We start from the raw sequence: 18790 nt of genomic DNA, 5'->3' as shown, positions 1-18790 counted from the left end.
GCCTAAACTCAATCTTTTCCCCCCTCCCTGTTGTTAGACCCAATTGCTTCTTGTCTGATGGAAAGATTTCAGAGTTTTGTTTATTATGTAACTCATGAGAATGTTTCCTGTGTTACATATTATATAAATATTACAAAGTCAACTAACATTGTAACATTGATAACATTGCAAATATGATGAAATAATCCATGTTCAAACTGAAAGAGACTTATTGAACTAAACTGTTGGGTCTAAATTATAAATCTAAAATAGATAAAATGGATCTTAAATACTAAACTATTGAAATAAGAATAAAGTTAGCTTGGGGTTTGGTTTGGTTTCTGGCTATATAGGTAGTTCTTGCCTTACAATCACAATTGAGCTCAAAATTTGCCCCATTTTAGGACTTTTAGGACCAATTGTTAAGAGAATCACTGCAGTTGTTAAGTTAGTAGCATAAGTGTTGAGTGAATCCTCCTTGATTTTGCTTGCCAGAAGGTTGCAAAAGGTGATCACATGACCCCAGGACACTGCAACCATAAATATGAGTCAGTTGTCTAACATCTGCATTTTGATCATGCAGCCATGGGGATGCAGCAACAGTTGTAAGTATGAAAAACGGTGATACGTCACTTTTTCCAGTGCTGTTGTAATTTCAAACAGCACCTTAAAAGAACTGTTGTAAGTTCCTTTACATGCAGACTATCTACATTTTCTAACTTGTCCAAATTCCAGTTGCAATTAGTGAATCAATGTCACACAATCCACATGTTTATCTACATGACCAACAGGTGTTTTCAGAAAGTTAGGTGGAACAAAAAAAAGGACTTGACATCTGCTATAAACAAGTCATCCAAAAGGTGAGAGGGCATATCCATTGATAGAATCTATGCACTGCCCTTCATTGAGGCATGGTTGACTTCATTGTTGATGGCACAGTGATCACCAAGGAAGCCAAGTGTGCAGGAACAGTAACAGCCACCTAGAGTATCATGACAGGCTTCATCAATCAGACAAGGCTCTGACAAACATTCATTGATTTCTAGTTCACAATTGATACCTGCAGTAAAAGTTGAAGTTGAAGACATGTCAAAAGTGCCTGTTCTGAAAATAGATGACAACTTATAGCTTTATACAATGATTTAAAACTCTTTTGGTTCCCAAATTTTACAATGATTATTTTTTGTTTCATATCTGAGGGAAGAGGCAGAAATCTAGATTTTAATGAGGACAAAAAGCAGAGCTCTCATTTTCTAACATTGTTGTCTGTAGAGTCTGATCAATGAGTTCCTTGGAGACAGCTTTAAAATATAACATTTTATCTAATAAATGTTCTCTGCTAAAGTTGGGAAGGTTCTGTGAATTGACCAGGTTCACACAATATTTAAGGGAGATCCCAACAACAGCAACAGCAAAATGCTGGGTGTGATGAGGAAATTAAGTTCCTCCACTTTTTCATGTGTAAAGGGGTGGGCTTTGATGGCTTAGTTATGTCCAACATGTTCCATGTCATTTACCTGCTCCAAAGAAACCCCTATATGCAGGTCCAAATGTATCAAATGTGTTTAATTTTTAGCATATATTAGATCCTTAGATTTTTAAATGTATCTTAGATCTTCAGCAGAAAACATTTATTGTGGCACAGATATTAACAAGGCTACAACCTAGTTTTCTACATACTGTGTGAAAGCTTCAGCTGACCAAAAGCAGTAAAGCTCTTCTCATGATAATAATGGCTTATGTCTTGTGACTTGGAAGATAACAGGATTATATTGTAAAGAACATTAATGTATCCTTGAAATGAATGATGGAAAAATAAATACATTGTGTGTGTAAAACTGTAAGAAAAGAGAAGGGTGTAATAGATCAGAATGAACGTGGTCAGGTCTTATACAGTAAAGCTGATGAATACCTACAGCGAAGTAAAGGATATAGATTTAATTCTGAATGATGATCTAAAATGCATGTCAAAAAGTATGAGAAAAAATAGGAAAGTATCCTACTTTTTTTTTTTTTTTACTAAAGGTATATTTCTAGAATCCATGTTTAGCCAAGGTGTTAATTCATTTGACTTTATCAAACCAAAAATGTTACTGGTGTGGTTAGCATCACTATAAGATTATAAGATTTAATATTTAGAATTCTTTGTGGAGTTTTTTTATAGACAATCTTTGAATGTATTACTGTGTGTTACCACTATGTATAAGTTTAATAGGAGACAACTTACTATTGTATAACAGTTAAAGGCACTAGACAAGGACTAGTAGACTCATGTTTTAGTCTTCCCTTAAGCATGAAGACCAATTGAATGGGAGATATAAAAACATCCTAGAAGAAGGTATTGGCAAACAACTTCTGAAAATGTTGTAAAAAGACCCCTATGGATCTGTCAGATAGAAAGTATGCAGATCAAGATTTTTGCTCTTTAGTAAGTCAACTGAACTACACACTAATGGCCATGGTGGTGCAATGGTTAAAATGCAGAATTGCAGGCTAACTTTGTCCACAGCCAGGAGTTCGATCCTGACCAGCTCAAGGTTGACTCAACCTTCTATCTTTCCCAGGTCGGTAAAGTGAGGACCCAGCTTGTTGGAGGAAATATAAAATGCTGATACTGTAAACTGCTTAGAGAGAGCTGTAAAGCACTGTGGAGCAGTATATAAGCCAAAGTGCTATTAATGTAACAAAGTTTATTATATGCTAATTAGAGAAAGTGTATGATAAAGTCAATTGGCTCAAAGTATGGAATGTTTTACATGAATATTAAGTTACAGTATATTTTATGACTGCAATATAAGAAATATTAGAGAAGCAAAGGCCATGTGAGAATAAACTGAATGGCTGGTTCATCATTGAACTGGGATAAGACGAAGATGGGTGACGTCTCATTGATTTTTTAATGTACTTATGGATAAGAGTATAAGAACTACTTGTGGGTTGTGGATATATGTCTAAGCAACAAATTCCCAATGATTTTGCTGCAAATGTCCAATTGTTTGTATGATGCAACAAGCTATATGACTCTAAAAAAATTATTAAAGACCAAAGTAGTTGTTTTAGACAAGAAAAATGAAGTGAATAATTACAAGTTGCACATACATTGTGAAAAACTAGAGCAGGTAGATGAGTTTTATACTTGGTAGAATGCTTACTAAAGATGAAAAATATGAGAAAAAAGATGTGCGAACACTAAGAGAAAAGCAGTATTATGTGATTTTTTTTGCAAGAAATGAATATTTATCAATTGAAGCAACAATTGCTATGTATAATAATGTTCTTCAGCTCATTTTGTTATATGCAAGTGAGAATTGAGTATGCCAGGAAAAACTGAATAAGGTGGGAGTGGGATACTTAACAAGTGTATGTGATAAAACTAGATGTGATAAGGTTAGGACTGAGTAAATGCTGAATTAATGTGGACTAAGAACAGAAGTGAGGGATGAAAGGAATGCATTGAGATGGTTTGGAGAGAGAGAGAATGAATATTGACTTCTAAACAAACACACGTAGGAAGAGTGAACTTATTGAGATGGAAAAGCAAAGTTAGCGAAATCCCGGAAAACAGAGGTAAAGAAGTTTAAGAAATAGCAGGCAATGCATGAGGTGATATGAATGAAGTGGAAACAAGGATTTTTGTTGCAAAGAAAATAATGAAGAAGCATTGTGAGAATACTTGAGGTAAACTACTTTTAGCAATGTTTCCTTTTCTTATCTAATGTCATAATTGTCGGGTTACGTTCAGGCAAAGAAAACAAACAAGATGACTAAGCAGATAGTTGGTAGTAAATGTAATCTTTATAAGCCTGTTCTGGTACTTCCAACTAACACACAGTGCAAAACACAAGTGAATTAAAGTCAAGCCTGCAATTCTGTACTTCCCTCCACCATTTAAACCCTCCTGTGTTCCACCCTCCATTGGCCCGCGCTCTCCTATGTGCACGCAATACACTTAAGATACTCTGATGACGTGACAGACCATGCTGGTTTACATTGCCACGCCTGCGCTGGTGCCATTCTGTATGAAAGTCACTGCAGGATCCAAAGGTCCTTCAAGCTCTTGGCACGGCAGGGAAACAAGTGTGGTGTTTCCGAAAGAGCCTTAACTGACAGCAGCAATCCAAGTCACGAAACGCCCTAGTCATGAATCTCCCCACTGACGGAATAGCAGCCCTGAGCTGCTGAGAGCACAGGGGCTGACAGTATGTTTTTTTTTTTTGCTATTTCTTACATCTTTTCTGATTCTGCATAATACTGCTTACCAGTGGTGGATTCCTACCAGTTTGGACCAGTTTTGCCAAATCGGTAGTGGTTTGGTGGCCTGAGTCACTGGAACTGGCAGCGCCCCATGCCTGCTACGCCCCCGAACCGGTTCTCCTAGGGCAGCGCCATTTTGATTTTTGCTTCTGTGCATGCGCTGAACGATTTTCATTGCACAAATTAATTTTCTCTTTTTGTAACGTTTTGCCCATGTGCAGACCTATTTATGTGCAAATATGCAGGGGCGCAGAGTGCGCATCTGGCGTGCGCATGAGCAAAGTGAGCGTGCAAAATTTGTGCATGCACCGAACTGGCAGTTATGCCAGCAGCAACTCAGCCCTGCTGCTTATCCTAAAAGAGAGGGGTATGTGTGTGTGTGTGTGTGTGTTATTCATCTTCATTTTTCCCCTTGAATAATAAATTGTTTTATCTACTCATCATTGAAATCTTTTTTTCATAACAAACAACAATCCAGGTGTTTAAATTCAAACTGCTGAAATAACCCAAGAGGCCACTTGGATTTGACCATTATTCTTTATATAAATTGCTTGACATGTAATTTAAGATGCTAATAGGTTCATTCTTCTTATGTCTATTTTCCTGAAGAGCCGTGCTCTTTTCAGGCATTTGGTTGTGCTGTTTGTTTTTCTAGCAATGGAAACAAAGCAAGGAAAACAGGACATTTGCTACAACTATCAACATTTATCACTGAATGTACCGTAGTAAACTTTGGCTACTTAACAGGATACATTTCTCTGGTTATACCAAAAAGTTGCATCAGGCTGGTTTGTTAATATATGAAATTTTTCAATACATATGATTTTAAAAAGTTGCTCTAGGCTCAGTTTCATCATGGCTGTTTCCTTGGTATAACTAGCTAATAAATTCCATTGAGTCAGTCATTCCAACTATACCATAAGTCAGAGTGAAGCAACTGTTTCACGTGAGTGAGATACCTGGTAATCTCTGGACAACGCGTCTGAGTTCCCACCTGTAAAATACAGCTACATGTACTACATGGCTTGTCTTCTAGAGTCTACATTTGTCTAGTATCTCAGATGTAATGGAAGACACCATTGCCAATGAAATACAGCTCAGTTGCTAGTCCTATCAGAATATAATTATGTAAAGATAAATTAGATCTTATTTGATAAAATATAATCTATTTTCCTGAGATAAACTGACTTTTGATATTTCTATACCACAAGCACAATATATCATACTGTTACATGATTTGGATCAAAGCATGGGCAAAAGGTAGTTGGATAATGGCATAAACATCAGAGATGTGCAAATCGGCTGAAATTTGATTCATAATTGAGATTTGAAGGCATAAAGATTTGATATAATCCAATTGAAGATTTGATTCAACAAAATATTCAACCATAGCCCATAAAATGTCAAAATAACTGCAACTATTTCAACTTTGAACAGAATGGGATGAAAATAGCAGGTGGATCCTTTACTGAACAAAGTGTCATCTCGATAGATGAAACAGTTTTATAATAAAAAGCTTCTGAAATATGCCCCACCACCACTTCAATTATGTCTTCTGGGAAAGATAAAATAAAAATAATGAAAGGACAATACTGCTATCTCCAAAGTGTCCAACAAAGAGCTTATAAAAATGCAGAAAATGTCCTAGTCCAACTTTTAAATAAATTTTTTTAACTATTTAAAGTTGAAATAACTCTTACAAAAAAAGAGTTCGCCTCCACTAGCTTTTCTGAGCTTACAAACATGATTAATTTACTACAGAGATTAACAGGAATTATACTGCAGATCATTTGCAGGACTGAGTTAAGGAACAACAATGAAATACATGCATTTGTGGAAATTCCAAGGATTATACAAAAAAGCGGAAACCAAACTTTTTAAAAAAAAAAGTAGTAGAAATTCTTTTAAACCTCTTGCTACCTCTGCAGCTGAACCTGCCTAAACAATTCTAACAAGAGACTGAGACATAAATAGAAGAGCAGAATTTCTCTAAGCACTTTCACAAGGAGGGTTTGTAGAGATGATGGTGAAATTCATTGGCAGCTGCACAGGTTAACACCAGCAAACACATTATACTGTTCAATATCCGGTCCAGTCTATGGATAGACAAATATTATCATCTTTGAATCGATGAAAACCAAGAAAGAGTATTACTGGTATATTATTATCTAAGAGCAAGAGCAGTTTGACAGTAGAGCTGATTACCAAGGAAAGGGGTGGGTTTCTATTCCATGGAAGAATTCAATAAGGGCTGGACAATGTTATGGAAACATTAATTACGATTTATTCTTTGAATTGAGGGATGAATTCAGTTTCCCACAAAGTCCTTTCCAACTTCATGATTCTATGAAATTCCAAATCACTTTTAACTCTCCAGAGTAATTCAAAACATTCCAACGAATTCCATTCAAAGATTCAAGTTGAAGATTGGATTCATTTCATTCGAATGGAGGTAGTGCATGGATGAGTGTGATATTTGCCCGGCATGTTGTGAAACATGAATGGTGTGCATGAAATACCATAACAACGGCTTCACACAGGTTTTGCATGAATATTTTGAGAGATACATGTTCTCGTGTTCCTCCCAAAGAACATACTTTATTCTCAAAACATGTCTGCAAACAACTGTATAATCAGACCACCATGTTGTTAATGAAAAAGATCTCTAGACATGCACATCATATTCTTTGCCCCGAGACAATGGGCAACATATTTAACCCTGAGAATTGTTTTCACGTCACAAGTGTACAGATCCCCATATTTTGCAATTGCTGAAACAATTTGAAGTTTAAGAAAAGAATAACAAAAAGATTATACCGAGGAACAATAGGCAGATATCGAGGATGGGAGGGATATGTTTCTCAATAAAATTGTCATATGTAACAGCTTTTTATATATATATATACACACAAATACACCCATATACACCAAACACTGTCTAGTGACCATAAATCTGTCATGACTTGTTAACAGCGGTTCCCTGTGAACATTTGATAACACAGTGACAATAATAAATACATTGTGTATATAAATCTCAGAACAATCATATTAAAACAAATATACCCTCCTCGCTCCGAACCCCCACTTTATCATTAACGTGAAACTACAGCTTGATTTTGCTGTGCTGGATCAGACCATTGGTCTGTCAAACCAATAACTTGCCTTAGGCTACTGAGCAAAAGGCTCTTTCCATCTGTAAAAATGTAGCCACTGCAATACACTGCAATGGAAAATATATACAGCTACAGACATACACATATAAAATAAACACACCATTATGTGTATGTATATTGCATGTGTATATGTTCTGACCTAGTCTTCCTCAAAAAGCACGAAGCAGAGTCCTGGTCCCGACAAAACCCCTTTTATTAAATGAATGTGAATTCCTCTCATTCACATTCAGCAAGGCCTGGCGAACCGTCTTTCAAAAGCGTAATTATGACAGACCTTATCTATCTTGGAAAGCTGCCATGTAAATATTTGCCAAATGAGGTGCTGTGCAAGAAAAAGATTGGGCACCGAGTCTCTGAGATTCACAAACAGATTTTCACACTCCTGAAACGAATCTAACAGCCGAACAAACGAATTGTTTCCTGCAAAAGCCCACTCCCCTTTCGCTCCTCTTTTATTTCCTATGGGAGGGACCAATCACCTTCCACCTGTGACTTTACTCCCAAGTCGACCTTGTTTTCTGAGTTGATCTTTTCTTTTGGAAACTCTGTGCATGCCCACACTGGGAACAGGCTCTAGATGTTTCTCTGCCTCATTCCTATCTAGCTTCATAGGCACCTGATCACTTCCAGGGGGCCTCGGCCCCATCTCTGCCTGCGACACAGAGCTCTCATCCAAGCTTTCCCCAGCTTCTAGGACTGGCCCATACTCCTCCCCAATCGCCTCACTGTCCGACTCTGCTGCCAGCTCCACTAGCTGGCCACAACAGTATACGCACATGTATATGGCTTGGATTATTTTAAGTGAGAAATTGCATTTTGATAATAAATGAAGTTGCAGCGTGGGAACTTGAGCAAATAATTATGTGGTGGCCTCAAGTTCCATCTATAACTGAACAATAATCTACCACCTATTCCATGTTAAGAATAGAATAAGATGAAGAAAATTGTCACCTAATGACCTCCTGCAGATAAAATAGCCTTTGTCTCCAGTTATTCAAAGAGAAATACTAAGTGTAATCCAACAAAGTTGGAGTGAGACCCAGAAAAGAAACATCATTAACCATTTAAAAAATAATAGCCTCTGATTTTCAATCTTTTAAAAAGCCGCGTTTAATCTCTTAGTCTACATGTTACCTAAGAAAACCCACAGTGTCCTTCTGTATAATGCTGACTTTGAAAGTCAACACTTTTCTTCAAGATAGATCTTAACTACACTTTGTAGTGCCCCATCAGGAACACAGGAAACTAGAATTCTCTGGAGAATTCTATATTTTCTTCAGATTAACAAATATTTACATAATGAAACACAACTGTTTTCTATTTCCTGTAAGTCCAGCACCAGTTGAACTCCATCAGCTCTCCAACAGAAGCACTATATACGAGGTATATCCATATATGTATATATAGAGATATAGAATAAGCTCAATAAAAATGCAGATTCTCCTCCCACTGCTCTCCTGACTGCCTAAATGTTCAGTCTTCCCTGTGATTCAGGCATACTAAGCTCCTTTCTTCTAGTGAAAATTGTATGAGGCATTTCTTAGCTCTTTGATGAAGGGGGACAAAAAAAAAATTCATCCAGATGATCAGTTGCAGAAAACCGTCTGGAGAGCTCACAGAGCAACTTGCAACCCAGAGCCGGTAACGAGAGCATTTGGTTAGCATTACCGTGGTTGATTTATTGCGAGCTCTCAGCATACATATCAAAAGTTATAAGCTTTTTTAACATCCCAGGGAAATGAGATGAGGGTGGATGATTTCCCACTGTGATTCATGGTGTCAGGCTGGGCTAATAGCAATAGGCAAGCTCCCTCTGACTGAGTAAATGAGGATTTTTATTACCAGCAGAGACACCTTGGGAGTTTCATGCAAGATTCCCTCTGGCTCATGCATTTAACACATCTCACTCACAGCGAGTTGCAGAAAACTAAACAACCACCCGAACAACAGCAGGAGCTGCTGATAAATCATTCTATTAAGTGGGCTTTAAAACCAACTCTTTTACTATTGGAGAAACAGAAAGCTGCCCTTTATGGAATTATTACTCTTATTATTTTAGGCATGGATGCTAGAAAACTATTCTCCGGTGGGTATCTCAGCACATCTCTTTGGGTTTATATTTTATGGCGCACTTTTTTTGCTGTTTTTAACCCTTCTGACAATTCTATGCTCATACGGATTCTCATCCTATACTTCCCTAAACAAAACTCCTGAACTGAAGAAGCCAAACAAAATAAACTTCAATGCAAACTGCATTCCTAGAATGTGCAAGAGGACTAGTGACTGGGGAGAATGCTCGTTTTTTCTTTTTTCCCTACAGGTGTCTCAACTTGAAATTGTGCTTAAACAGGAAAGAATAAAAGGCAGAATTGCCAGAAAGGGATTTTCTTAACGACCCAGGATTGGCTCAGTTTTCAACTGGATGGAAAACTGCAAACCATGGGAGAAGTAGAAGAAATAGAGGGCATTTCTTTTTTCAATGATTTGCATGGTTGGTACTGTCCTTTTGAATGGCTTAATTTGATTTCAACTATAGCTGAACTAAAAGTGTGTCTCCAGAAGCAGTCACCCGGTTATGATCATAAATATAATGAATCCATCCTAGAAAGATATTATGTATTATTACAAGATGACTAGTAATTTGAATTTCTTGGCACTACAGAGCTTGACCACATTTTAGGAATGCTTAAAATCCTATCCTGATCTACCTATTTATTTCAGGATATTGACCTTATTTTAGGGTATTTACCTCTCCTTAGAAGAAATTAAATTTTTTAAACTTTCAGTTCTACTGTCCTGGTAGGTAGGGTTAGTCAGTAAGCTTAAATGAGAACAGTGGGTTTTTCTTTTTTTCCCCAAAGATGTTAATTGTCATATAAACAAAGAGCAATTTGCTTGATTCCAGTGCTTGTAAATACATGAGATTGGAAGAGAAATTTTCCTTTCCTTTCCTTTCCTTCTTTCCTCAATCCCTACGTAACCAACTATCTGGATGGTAGATGATGCTGAATGAATGACAATCAGATTCACAATAAGGATAAACTTACTAAACATTCTTTTAAGTTTTAGACGAACAATATTAAGATCATTGCCACGCTCTGTAGGAATGAGAACAGTATGAATGCTACTGTAGAAAGCTTTCTGCATTTTGCAATTGGAGGAAGACACTTTTCTAGGTAAGGTGACTATAACAACAAATGGACAAGAAAACCCCTGTTTCCATCCATACATTTCACGCTACTGATCAGCCAAATGTTAAAAGGAAAACTGGGGGAGGAGGAGAGTTTGGAAGTAGGACAAAACTACTCTTTCTTCCATCTGATGTTCAACTTTCTCTTCCTGATATAGGCCACCAGCCCTGCTGAGCAATCCTGAATCCTGTCTGGATGATTTAATTTTCTTTTTTCCTTTTTAATACTAGTTTTCTTCTTGTTGTTGAATGGTGAGTCTGTCTTCCCCTTCATCAAGGAGTTTATTTCTGGGTTGCAGCTATTGCCTTTGGTTTGGCTAATACAGTCATGTCATGCCGCTTCCTACATACAACAGGAGGTCCAGGTTGAATATGATCATTTCAGAGCAGCCGTACCAGCAGTTAATGGGCTTTTCCGTCTCTCTCCTTTCTGTCTTTCCTGTGGCTCTGTAGTTCTTCTCATCACTTGCCCTGGACCGAGACACATACTGGTAGCAGCAGGGTGGCAGGAAAGCAACACATTTTTTATTTGAAATATTATTTGGTGCCCATGTGATGGATCTTAACTGAAGGCAGACGTCAAAATAAAGTCTATGCCACTCAAAAGAAAAGATCTACTTTTACTTTTTGACATAACTCCTATACTCCTTGACAATTTATTTCCCAGGGGTGGAGAAGAGATGGGATGCAAAGTTTACACTCCTGTAAACACCATCATATTTTTGTACACTATGCGTTATCTGCTACCAAGCTCCTTGTCTTTCTAGAAATTGCTTGCTAAACTTAATTTGTTGGAGGGTTATTTGTTTTGATATTTTTTACATGTCAGCTATGTTTCTGATTAAAATTTTCAGGATGAAACCACACAATTCTCCCTGACAACAACATGCATTCAGGAATGCACCCAGGGCACTTCAGCATGAGGATTGTGCCAGTATGAAAGTGGGTCCAAACCACTATGTCCCCAGGACATGAGTGGCGCTGGAGAGCTGAGCTGATTTATTTCCTGCTCAGCTGCCTTGCAGCTAAAATGGCTGCAAACTGATTTCCCACCGATGAGAACATTTGCTTTCCTACTCTTCCTGACTCCAAGATTAAGGTCCTGTGAGGTCTCACAGTTCCCCTTTAAGAGTTTGGAGAGATCCTGAAGCACTGAGTCAAATGGACTTCAAGGGTTCCTCCCTTCATTTCCCATTTGAGTGAAAGGAGAGGAGAGTATTTTTGTTGCAACAGCAATTTGGATTTGCCTCCTTTGTTTTTTAGCATTTCAAGTCAGCAGAAGTGAACGGCTTCTCACAATTTCGGGAATGAAAACAATAATAATGTGGAAGGCCCTACTTTCAAAACCTACTTCGCACACATCCTCTTTTGCTTTCAGCCTTTTCTTTCAATACTGATTCTTTTCCAAAGTAAATAGATAATTGTTCAAGCCTTCGGAGACTATGGGGTGAATGAGATAATGTAATACAAAAGGCCAATTAGATGATGGTGCCAGTGAGGTTCTGGAGGACAAATTTAATGAAATAAACACAAGGAATGAAATTGAACCAAGTTCATAAAAACACTGAGCAGTTTCAATTGAACTGCTTTGTAATCCTTATAATACTATTTTAAATGTATCAGCCTGTGAAATATAACCTTCTAGACCAGGGGTGTCCAAACTTGGGAACTTTAAGACTTGTGGACTTCAACTCCCAGCTGGGGAATTCTGGGAGTTGAAGTCCACAAGTCTTAAAGTTCCCAAGTTTGGACACCCCTGTTCTAGACTATTTAATAAAAAAAGCTTGCATTTTTGTTGAAAAGAGGCCCAACATCAAAACACCATTAGTTAATGCTATTGATTTCAGTAATGGTGGATAGTGCCCCTTATATACATCAGTTCCAACAATTTTAATGGAACCTACTTCCCAAGAAATTTGAGTTGCGAGTAAATATCTTCTGCCTTTTCAGCTGAAATGCAGGAATGGGATATTGAAACAATGTGCAATATTAAGAAATATTATTGGAAATTTCATGGTGAGATTTCACATGATTTTGTGTGAAGTGAGGTTAAACAAGAACATATTGCATTAATCTCCAAAGGTGCTTTTTTTCTTGGAATTTGTGAATTTACCCTATCAGTGATTCATACTGAACGGTGATTAGATAATCCTACAGTTTTTTTGACAGGCAAGACAATAAGATGGATAAAAATCAAAAGTGAATTTAAGATTCACTGAAATATTCTTATGTGCTGAAAAATATGCAGCTTTGTGAGAGATAAGGCAAAGCTTCAGAATGCATAACCGCCTTGTCGGGACATATGAAAATGTCTCTTTCTAAGAGGTGGAGAACGAGGTGGCCTTTGATGAAACTGATCTGAAAGTCTGATGCATAATTTAGAGTGATTCTTATAGAATCCCTGCAGCTTCAATCCCATGGTGAAATGGTAAGGGAATATTAGGTCCATAACGAGATTGCAGTCTACAGCTGGTAAAGTGAAATGAAGGGAAAGTGAAACCACAGCATATGTTATGTGAAAACAGTGTGTAGCACTGCTGAGTGGAGAAAGCAGCATGAAACTGACAGTTCCTAGCATGAGAGAGAGAAGGTTGTATGCAGTACGGTAGGTCAAGCAGATCGATAGGAAAACTGAGCAGGCATGGAGGTCCAAGAGGGGTAAAGATGGTAGAAGTGGAAATTATGGAAGGTCAGTTTCAAAGAGAAGGCAACAGAGTTTCAGGTAGTTATATCTTGATCAACAAACTTTCTCAAAAGGGAAATGGATGGAAAGGAAAAGGAACTCAAGGAAGACATGGAGACCTAAGAACTGTATTTCCCACATTATATCCTAATACTTTCCCTGGACAGTGAGGTACATGAGACACATACAACAAACATTAAATATGAAAACAAGTTTTTTTTGTGGGAACTTTGGTGTTATTTTATTGTTTGCTTGCAAACATTTCATTACCCACTTAGGTGACATCACCACTAATGTAATTTAACATCAAACAGGAGACTCTTTTCTCTATGCAGCCGAGGTGGTGCAGTGGTTAGAGTGAAGTACTGCAGGCTACTTCAGCTGACTGCTAGCTGCAGTTCAGCAGTTCAAATCTCACTGGCTCAAGGTTGACTCAGCCTTCCATCCTTCTGAGGTGGGTAAAATGAGGACCCAGATTGTTTGGGGGCAATAGGCTGACTCTGTAAACTGCTTAGAGAGGGTTGTAAAAGCACTATGAAGTGATATATAAATCTAAGTGCTATTGCTGTGTATTCCACAGCATGCTGACATACCCACTTCCAAATTACAGTGCCTGTTCATACAATTTGCATAGGTTTGCCAAGGCAAGAGAACTTGAATAACTGTCTGGAATGTGCCTTGTGGAGGGGGGACCCTGCAAAATATAGGTTGCATGCATACTAATTTTGTGAGTTCTTACCTGTGTACTCAAGAGGACAAATGCACTCATACTTCCCTATCAGGTTCAAACAAGTGGCACCATTCAGGCAAGGTTCAGAAGCGCATTCATTCACCTCCCGTTCACAATATTTCCCTTGGTAACCTGGGACACAGTAGCAGGAGTATCCCCCGATCTTGCCTCTGCACAAAGCTCCATTGAGGCAAGGATTGGAAAGGCATTCGTCGATGTCAATTTCACAGTGTATACCTGTGAATCCTTCAGCACAGAGGCAAGTGAAACCACCAGGTTCATCCTGACAGGTGCCTCCATGCCTACAGAAATATGAGTCACACAAACTAGTGGCAGTTTCACAAACAGTGCCAGTGTACCCCATGGGACAATCACAAGTAAAGTTGAGGTTTCCAGGAACATTTGCACAAGTAGCATTGTGAAGGCAAGGGGCAGAAGAGCAAGGATCATATGTTTCTTTAATACAATCTTCTGCAGAAATGTCCGCCGATGAGTCCAGACAGTGGCAACTAGTGGCCGTGGCAGCAGCGTGGCACTCAGAGTCCTTTTGGCAAGAATTGGACAGGCACTCGGGGCCATCATTCATGCAAATTGATTCTAAAAATAATAGAAACACAAAAGAAAAATTAATAAGACAACTTTCAGCAAATCAGCACAAGAGCTATGCAAGAAAAACTTGCACTCCCTTTTTCTAGTTTAATAGAAAAGGCTCCCTTGTTCAGGGCTTAAAAGCGCATATCTCATAATCAGGAAGTCCTCAAAGTATTTACACGCCAATATTGGGACAAACATATCTTACAGTTCTATATAGGTAATTTTTTTACAATTACTTATTTTGCCATACTTCTTCTGGGGTAAGCTGTTTTTCTTCCAAATGAGTAGGCACTCTCATTTCCACTTCTACTATTATAGGGATAATTCACAAACCTTCAAAGGCACTCAAAAAAAAAAAAAACGAGCTAAACTTTTATATTTGGCACCAGGATTCATTTTGATTCACTCCATTTTTCCTCCCCCATCCTGCCCCCAATTCCCTTTCCTTGGTACGATATTCTGTCTGTATTCAGTCTGGATTGCAAGACAGTAGAAGAAGATCATGGACCTGTTCTGCAGAACAGTAAGCATAATGCTTGATCTATTTAAACATAAAAATAATATTTCATGCACCTACTATAATTTGTTGGATGGTAGGAAGTACCAGACAAACTTTAAGTCACTTCAGGTGACTTTAAACATAAATAAAATAACATGTAATATATGAGAATGTGTGTGTGTGTTTAAAAAAAAAACTACAGTATCAATCATTTAAAATATAAATACAGAGTGTTGTGGAGAGATCTAGATAGATTATTGCTTGAAGAACTATCCCAAAGCAAGAAGCAATTTTTTCTAGTAATTTTTTCTAGTTTTTAAAGATGCTGTTTTTTATACAGCTGCAAAATTGAGTCTCCGTCCTCCCTCCCTCCCTCCCTCCCTCCCTCCCTCTCTCTCTCTCTCTCTGCCACATTTTTTTTCTAATCCTTACCTAGAAAAATATTTTATGTACCAGCTATCCAAATGATTAATTGCATGACATGAAAGCTGCAAGCATTACATCTCAAGGAAGAATAAAGCCTAACGAGATTATATCTTCACTGCAGTACTTCTTTTACAGCAACAGTAAAATATGAAATTAAAAAAATACAGGGGGAAATGCTGGTGATAGGTTTTAGGTCCGTGATGGCAAACCTATGGCATGCGTGCCAGAGGTGGCATGCAGAGCCCTCTCTGCTGACACGTGCATTATCACCCCAGGTCAGATCTCTCTGGCGTTCTTTCGTGAGCTTCTGTTTCCCTGCAAATGACAAAACAGAAGCTCACAAAAGAAAAAGATTTTACCTCTTGCCCCGCTGCCGGTGTTCAAATGCCCTGCCTCCCGCCGGCCAGCTGATCTTTGATTCTCTGCTGCATGCATCCACACTTTCAAGTGCACCTTTCAGTTTGGGTGTGTGCAGTTTGTGCACTGGGTGTTATAGATTATAAAAGTGAACATTTGTCCCTCGGTTGTTTTTAGCCTTTCACATACTTATAGTTTTTGAGCACAATATTTGGGGGGGGAAAACAATTCAAACCATATCAATTCCTGACCTAATAAACAAAAATCCATCTTCACTCAGTTGGTCACTTATATATTGCATGGACCTTAGTATGGTATTAAATCTCATAAGCCTTAGAATATAAACTGTGCTCACATTTACATCTCAGCTCTCTTGTTTTTAAAAATGTACTGAAAAGGCATGTGTGACCTAGTCCAAAATATATGAGCGTTCATTAAAAGTCTGGATATTTAGAGAATGCAGGAAATTCTTTTGTAAGTAGACGTAATTTCCTTCTTCACGGGGCTCGGTTGGCATATGTATCTTCCTGAAAAGGGAACAGAGATAACTTCCTGGTGTTTGGCCTTTTCACACAGGAAAGCGAGTATCTGATTCCATGGGAGCTACCTTTCCTGTATATCCTGACCTGTTTTGTGAGTAACCCTTGCTAGGGGGTAAAAGCATGCTGTGTACAGGCACAAGTGCTTCCTCATGCTTGAGCTACAAACATCTGTTCTTGAAATAAGAATATTGTCCCAATTAACACTGTCAGGAGGGAGTAAAGAGAGTGTGAGAGAAAGGATGGGGTGTAGGTTAAAGCCCACAGTGATGACGGGAGCTGGGTCTTAGCAGCTTCGTATATAGAATTAGAACCACACAAATTCTCTTCTGTTCTCCACCAATTAAGATCACATAGGAGTGACCTGCTCTGACAAAAAAAAATTAGAAAAAATTAACATCTAAAAATATTAAAATAAACTGCTGATCATTCTAAATTTAGACTGACTGATACATGAAGTAATGCTCGGAGTCTATTTAAAAGACATTATGGTGCTAACCTAATTACTCAAATAATTAGTGCCAAACATTTTACCCCATCGTTAAAACCTTTTGATGTAACTGAGAAGGTTGGCAAGAGGATTTTCCCGCTTAGAAAATGGAATATATTACAGTTGAAGTAATGAGTTTTCCCAGGAAGATTTTGTTCACATTAAAGATTGCCATCTACTGGCTAGTATTAGTATTAATCAAGATATAGCAGAAATTATTATTTTTTTAAAAAAAATCCCACAGAAAGATAGACATCTAATATTATAACACAACTGTAGTATAAATCAGGAAGCCAGATACTATGGAAAAGTGACTTTCCTTCAAAGTCTTGGGAAAGTGTGTACAGTTGATGCTAAATTGTAATTGTTAATGTGATTGAAGGGAGGACATTATTAAATACATGGGAGGTAATCGCATACACTGAAATTAATTAAGATAATAGTTTTAATTAAACAAAATGCAATGTTTTCATGTCTCTATATTTGGGGATGTGATCAATGCACACCATTTCAACACAAAAGACAGTAAGTGGCCTAAAAACATCCCTCAAGAAGTCTATAATATTGGCAAAAGATGGAAGGAAACAGACGTGGACAAACAGCAGAAAAAGTGAGTAGACTCACTGTGGCAATAAGTGTCCCAGTGGGAGACAGGAAAGAAGGTAGGTAGGTAGGTAGGTAGGTAGGTAGGTAGGTAGGAAGGAAGGAAGGAAGGAAGGAAGGAAGGAAGGAAGGAAGGACTTCATGATTATTCCCATGAAACCCTCTCTTCCTAGTTACATATACATGTCCCATCAGGTCTAGCAGAAAAGTTACAGGCCCTATCTAATAAGGAATATCATCTGATGGGACCCCAGAGGAGAGCTTTTTCTGCCATAGCACCTGCCCCTTGTAATATCATTCCCCTGGAGGTTAGATTTGCCCCAATCCTACTTGCCTTTTGAAAGGCTCTACAATAGTTGTGTCAATGTGCCTCAGTATCCAGTGACAGTTCAGGAGCTGTCCGATGGCTATGCTGAGTGATCCCTCACTTTCACTTGCCTGTCTTTTACATTTTTTGGTTTTACTTTTTGGTTTTAAAGAGAACTTACTGCATTATTTATTGATTTCAGTATTTTTTTTTTACTTCTTATATTATTTGCTTATCTTAATAATATGAGTCACCTACAGTAAGAAATGTGAGATGGGCAGTATACAAATTGAATAAATTAAAAAAAATGAAATCTATTTTACTCCAGAAAGTGGAGTTCACTTTAAGGTTTTGGTAATTTTTTTCTAGATCAAGAATGTGCTTTGTTGGCTCAAGGCTGCATTAGACTAATATTGAGGTCTGCAACCTTAAGTAAATTCAAGGTATTCAGAATAGGATTTGTGGTAGTTAGTGGGTTTTTTCCCTTTTAAATATGAAATGAATGCTTTAGATCTCTGTAAGTCTTAATGTTCTTCTTATATTCTGAATTTCTGAAACCTCACTCTATGAACTCATGGAGCAATAGAAGGAATTCTAATACAGTCTGTGGGATGTGTTTTATACACCTCTTTCCTAGATCATTGAATAGCCTCTCCCTTTGGCAGAATGCACCAGCCGCTGTCTCTTTCTAGCTATTTGTTCAGATTCAGCCTTAGCAAGTAATGATAAGCCACTTACTTGTGAGTAAAAACAAACCCCTTTTCAAACAGGCTAGGAACAGTCTTTTATTCACATGGATAAGCAAAAATCAAATGTAATTAGTCCCCAAAGATCTGGCCAATAAATCCGAATTGCTTGCTGTATCCTAAAAGTGAATGGCTGTCTGCAGCAACAGGCCACTCCCAAACTCCTACTATTTATTTCCCAACCAGGGAGGGGCTGACTACTGTCCACGTTTGCTTTTCC

At 37.9% G+C, this 18790-nt stretch overlaps 1 protein-coding gene across 1 annotated transcript in view; it reads right to left on the bottom strand.

Moving 5' to 3' along the window:
* The window catches only part of CRB1 (crumbs cell polarity complex component 1), a gene marked incomplete at its 5' end in the record, with an annotated part of 107636 nt that overhangs the window by 81046 nt on the left and 7800 nt on the right, over window positions 1-18790 (bottom strand). Inside the window, 3 exon segments of the mRNA XM_081949153.1 lie at window positions 854-902; window positions 905-1039; window positions 14019-14606. Of these exon segments, the coding sequence (XP_081805279.1) occupies window positions 854-902; window positions 905-1039; window positions 14019-14606 (772 nt within the window).

Source organism: Natrix helvetica (assembly GCF_964273705.1).
Source record: "Natrix helvetica genome assembly, chromosome: 3".
Lineage (NCBI taxonomy): Eukaryota > Metazoa > Chordata > Lepidosauria > Squamata > Natricidae > Natrix > Natrix helvetica.
Note: the sequence above shows the minus strand (reverse complement) of the source record. Positions and strands in the feature narration are given on the sequence as shown.